This window comes from Polyodon spathula, chromosome 10 (genome assembly GCF_017654505.1).
Source record: "Polyodon spathula isolate WHYD16114869_AA chromosome 10, ASM1765450v1, whole genome shotgun sequence".
NCBI lineage: Eukaryota > Metazoa > Chordata > Actinopteri > Acipenseriformes > Polyodontidae > Polyodon > Polyodon spathula.
The window spans coordinates 39,943,874-39,949,953 of record NC_054543.1 but is presented as its reverse complement, the minus strand read 5'-3'; the positions used below and the strand labels follow the sequence as shown (position 1 = coordinate 39,949,953).

General features: G+C 34.1%; 1 protein-coding gene across 1 annotated transcript; it reads right to left on the bottom strand.

Moving 5' to 3' along the window:
* Positions 1-3,025: 3,025 nt before the first annotated feature.
* On the bottom strand, positions 3,026-5,796 carry LOC121322056 (beta-crystallin A2-like). Its single transcript, XM_041261536.1, has 5 exons — positions 5,732-5,796; positions 5,153-5,330; positions 4,613-4,754; positions 3,764-3,906; positions 3,026-3,275 (listed from the first exon to the last, which is right to left on the bottom strand). Exons 2-5 carry the CDS (start codon positions 5,308-5,310, stop codon positions 3,128-3,130), a joined length of 591 nt encoding a protein of 196 aa, XP_041117470.1. The 5' UTR covers positions 5,311-5,330; positions 5,732-5,796; the 3' UTR covers positions 3,026-3,127.
* Between the last annotated feature and the right edge of the window lie 284 nt (positions 5,797-6,080).

The following is a 6,080-nucleotide window of genomic DNA, read 5'->3' as shown; positions in this document are numbered from 1 at the left end:
AGTCCTCTCCTCTTGGGAAATAGCCATTACCATTATAAAAGCAGCGGCACTTCTCTCAGCATTAAGAGATCACCAACAGTATAGCTCCAGGTTTCCTTTGTGCATTTCCTCAATTAACCACTGGGAGGTGGCACTTATTTTTCAAATTCACCTGTCTTTGTATGAATACACTTTTACCAGTGCTTACGTAGCTTCCTGGCACACAGTACCAGGGTTTAGTATTGCTCATGTTAATGTGTTCCTGCATGAGGTACTGGATTCATGTTGTTAGACACCATAGCAGCTCAGTACAATGGACTTGTAGTCTAAGCATGGTTAAGAATTGTGTGTGCGGAATCACATGTTAGTTGGTGAGAAACATATGTGATATCATTGTACCTGCAGAAGGCTTTTTTAAAATGTATTTATTTATTTATGTATGTATTTATACAGTTTATTTGCACTCCATTAAAATGATCTGCAAGGTCAAACAAATATTATGCAGTCAGGCTGTTATTATAGAACATGTGGCTAAGTGATATGTTATAGTTAACGGTAACCCAGTGTCATTGTTTTCACAGTCAGGATTACATTGTGTTCTCAAAGTTTGTAAAATTATTTATGGAGGTAAAAAAAAAAAAAAAAAAAAAAAATAAAAAAAAAACAAAATATATATTATTATAATAATATAATATAATAATTAATTTTATAATATAATAATGTTCAGTACAAGTCATGTTTGCGTAAAACTTTTTCCACAGAGGACTTATAATATTTGACCTTATATAGATAGAATAGAAATAACATAAAAAAATGTTTAGACCCCAAATTATATTATATTAGTTTTTTTTTTTTTTTTTTTTTTTTTTGTTATAGTGAATAAACAATCCAGCTCTGTCCTCCACATGTATATATGTAAATCAAAAACATATATACCAAGAGAATAAATATCACGAAGAGCTACACAGTATGTCATAGATGCCTCTTATTTACTATAATGTTCTGTTCTAGTACTACACCTTTACAATAAGGCTTGATTGCGCTTCTAGCAGACAATATCACCTGCGCGTTGCTGGGTGAAAAAAAAAAGCATTCTTGGAACCACATGACAGCTGTGTTACGTCTTGACACAACAGTTAACCAATCAGAGTTGAAGGGGCGGGCTTTCTGTGTTAAGCCCTTCGAGAGGCTAAAACGTTACAAACTGACTGCTAAAAAAAAATAACCAATTATTTTCAAAGAAAAAATAGTGACTAATGAATGCAGGAGGGTCAAAATAAGCCGACGATCGGAGCAATCTACGGCCTAATACTATATATTGCGCCGGCTACTTTATATACAATATAATTGTCAATTTTTGTCGTATTACTGTACTGTAAGGTGATATATAGACGGTAATAGCTATACATGTATTCCGTTTGTTGTGATATCGTAACAATATGCACCGAGGTGCTTGTGAGAGATACTGTTAAAATGAACAGTTGCGTTCAAAACATGTAGAATAGCGAAAAATAAAAATAGACGTGCATTAACAAAATGCCCTGAAAACTTAACATAAAGAAAACAATTTAAATGAAGCAATAAGATCAATAATTAAACCTTAAAGGAAGTGAAAAGGTTACTGTTTTTTTTTTTTTTTGTTGTTGTTGTTGTTTTTTTTTTGTTAACTCCAAACCAGACGTTATCTTTCCCCAATCAAATCGTAGAGTGCCTAAATAAGCACGGTAATCTACCATAAAAAGAAAAGAAAAAAAAAAACAGTAATGAAAAAGAAAATGTAGAACATGAAAAGCGCGAGACAACGAAAGACATCACATTATTCAAATTCTTTGTCGTATTATACATGTCGTATTATAAGGTAAGGCAAGTTTATTCTTCCGTCAGAAGTGCTCCGGCTATAATGTTCAGCTGCCTGGCTGTACATAATTCCTGAGAAGTAGCTTTGGAGTTAAGGAGAATGAAAGCAAAGAATGAAGAACAATTGGTAATCAGGAATTATGCAAATTTCAGCATTACATGAGCCAATCAAATTGCATGAAAGTCTCCTAAAGGCGTCTACATTCACAGTCAAAGTACAGTATCTGCAGACATGTTTTGCCATGTTTGGGGCTATCAGTGCAGCACAACTGTACTTTGACTTCTGAAAAGCTCAGGAGAGTAAGTAAAAACAAGTACCTTTGATTGGCTCATGTAATGCTGAAATTTGCATATTTCCTGATTACCCATTGTTCTCTATTCATTGTTTTTCATTCCCCTTAACTGGAAAGCTACTTGTTTTTTATTTATTCTCCTGAGCCTTTCAGAAGTCAAAGTACAGTTACTCGCACTCTTTACCCAGACATCTGGGTGTAAAACTGAAAATTTTTGACTTTTGAAACACTGTGAATGTAATATATATATATATATATATATATATAATATATATATATATATATATATATTATATAATATATATATATATTAAAACACATTGTAACAGTTCCTGGGGAGTAAGTGTTATTTCCTAATTGCTTATGCCTCAAAAGTATAGAACATGGCTATTATTCCCCACAAACTTTGCTTTTGTGACCAGGACAGTGATATTTCAAATATCACTATTTCCAATGGGAAAATGGGCAAATGTGTGTCTTTTCGTTCACATAAAGTCAGAAAAAAACATCATATGAATCCAAATTAACATGTATTTATACTAAAGTAATACAAAGATGACTACAAAAGATTTAGAAGTGAGTAGTTTTTCAAGATTTACAATTATACTGTACATGTTCCCATTGGAAATAGTGATATTTTGAAATATCACTGTCCAGGTCACAAAAGCAAAGTTTGTGGGGAATAATAGCCATGTTCTATACTTTTGAGGCATAAGCAATTAGGAAATAACACTTACTACCCAGGAACAAAAATTCTGTTACATAGTGTTATCATTATTTTGTTATTTGTCATTTATCATTATTTTGTTATTTGTCATTAATCATTATTTTGTCTCAATCGTAAAATTCTAGGTGAACTAGAAAAGGAACTATCTGAAAGTAAGGAATGGTCACGAGCACTCTTTTCCATAGTTTGAATAATGCTTTTATTTCCTATTGTAATAAGTTTGATGCCATTGTAAATACACAGTTGTTGTCAGGAGCAGTGTGAGTCGGATTTAGTGCTGGATTCTGCGAATTGATTGGATTTGGTTGGTGTGAGCCTGGGTGCTGTACTCATTGTAGTTTCTGTACTCTCCATTGTGTCTGTCTCTCTCCAGGATGTACTGGTATCCACGGTATCCTGGGTACTGGTAAGCTACCCAACTGCAAAAAAAAAAAAAAAAAAAAAAAAACAAGAAAAAAAAAAAAAAAAAAAATATATATATATATATATATATATATATATATATATATATATATATATATATATATATATATATATATATACCTGTAAAATACCTTTAAACCCAAATGCTTTCCTGGTACTGAGTACTTTTACAAAATCTGCCTTTTAGGAATGCTTGTGTGTTAATGCAATAACCTGTACCTTCTGAAGGATCAAATTCAACTTGAGTTTGCTTGTCTCAACTTAGCCCATGTGGGCAGTTGTTACCTTTCATGAGCAAAATGTATGATAATAAATTAACCACAGTGAAATATGAAGATAGATGGCTGCTTATTCAAGGGGCCTCTGTCATTCACATGTATTGAAAAATGTCTATCTCTTCTGGAGTCTACTGGCTGCTATGGCAGATGACCAGTATCATTAAAATGTCTTAAGGTATTCGATATGATAATGTGATAACACTTACGACCCCGAATTGACTTTAATGGAAGGAACCTCCTTGCTGCACCACCCCATGGCTTGCAGAGAAGGGTAATCATCACACATTTCAAACTTGCGACCCTGGAAATCCTCACAGTCATACAGAGTCACCTTGCTGTCACTGTGGTTCTGAAGAGAAGCAAAGGGAAAGTATGTTGTCACTACTGAAGAACATGCATTCTTATCATCTGTATAGTTAATGTTAGAAAACTTTAAACTCAGAGCAACATCCCAAATATAAGAACCATTCTGGTCTGCTCCCAAAAACAAATCTCAATCCAGTTGTCTTTCATATGGAAGCAAATACATTATAGCTTGAAATAGCATTTGAATATAATATATATATATATATATATATATATATATATATATATATATATATATATATATATATATATATATATATATCCATTAGTGGATGTTGTTCACATATTGAGTTGTATCCATTGTTTGTTCTAGCATGTGATAGAAGCTTTGAGCTATGCTCAGGGCTGGATGTTCAACTTTCCTGTTTGACTGCCTTGTTCTTAATACAGTCACCATAAACACAGAGTAATGAATGGGTATGTAAGAGGTGAGAGCCGCACAGTGCTTTGTACAGCTATTGTCAATAGTAGAAGTACTAAAGGAAATATTGGTAGTGCACCAAAGAGTGTGATTTTATGAATAAAATGTTATTTGGCATTATATGCTCATTATGGCATTTAACATGTAAATTGTTGTTGTAAGTGGTTTCTTGGTAGTAATTGTTATCCCTCTTAAAATATGCCTGTGTCTTAGCACTTGCTTCAAAGTAATTCTCGTTTTTAAACATATTGTTTATTGACACACTTACAGCGCAGCGGATTGGTCGGAAAGACACCATGTGTTCAGTCCTGTAACCACTGTTCCCACTCCAGGCCTCCCAGCGAGGATAGTCACCTTTCTCCAGAATGAACTGTTGGCCCAGGTACTCAGGATATTCAAATCCTACCCAGCTGGAAGGTCAATATTAATAAAGGATGAAAATAAATAAGTCTACTTATTGTATTTTACATATATCCTGGTAGAGGGCATAATATTGCTCATTCCAATGTTCACATTTGGCGAGAACTAAAATGTGACAAATCCAGACTACAGTACAGTACCTACTTACCTGAACAGTGTTCCCCAATGTTTTCTACCAGTATTTACTGTAATATCAAAAGGTAATGAGTATTAAAATCTCTCAATGCAGTATGTGTCTGAATACCATCTAGAAGGTTTTCAACATACAATAACAAATAGAAAAAAAATGCATGCGTAAGGTAAGGTAAGGTGGCAGCAATTTTTCTTTTGACTTTCTACACGTCAGGTTAGAGCCTGTGATTGCACTGACATGGAAAGACAGACTTACGGGCCGTTCTCCACCTTGACAGAGCGAATCTTGTGAAATCCTCTCTCCATGATGTTTTGACACTCCATGATGAACTCACAACGTTTTCCTTGGAAGTTCTCCTCCTCCCAAACAGTGATTTTCCACTGTCCTATTTCTTCCATCCGTTGTGTGTTCATTTTTACTACTGTCAGTGATCCTATTGCATTGGAAAAAGAAACAGTACACTTTGTAATCTACATTAACTGTACCTTCCTAAACTTCCTCATTCTCCCACCATATCTATCTCAATATCCATCTATCTATCTCAAATAATTGTAATGAAAACTTCTGTTGAATTATTGTATAATACAATGACTTTTGTTTTAAAGCAATGTTAAGGTAAGACAACTCTTTGGGGGTTTTCAGTGGATAAAGAATATTTTTCACTTGTTCTTAAAGCCATCATATATATATATATATATATATATATATATATATATATATGACATTTAAAGACATTCATCTTCAAATGGTGGTAACTGGCATATATCGTGATAAAATAAGCAGATCAGTTAATGCAGTATTTATTTATTTCATACCACAAAAAGCAGTACTTACGTTCTGAAGAGAACAGATCCAAAGAGAATGTCAGGGACAAGCCAATCTTTAATGATTTTTTATAGTGCCAGCCCCCCCCCCCCCCCCGCCATCAGTAAATGCAGAATGTGCACAACCTATGCCCACTCAGCAATGCCAGACTGAAAGAGAGCATTAGTTCAAACTTTTGTTGTAGGTTGAAACGACTGCTGTGACGGGCTTAGCTGTTCTGACTCATCAGAATAGAACCTAGTGCCCCGTGTTTGATCAACAGCCCCCTTCAATAGGAACAAACTGACACAACAGTTTGATTGGGAAACAGGATAATAACTGCATTCTGTGAGATTAACTGAAGAGAGGGTCTTTAGAA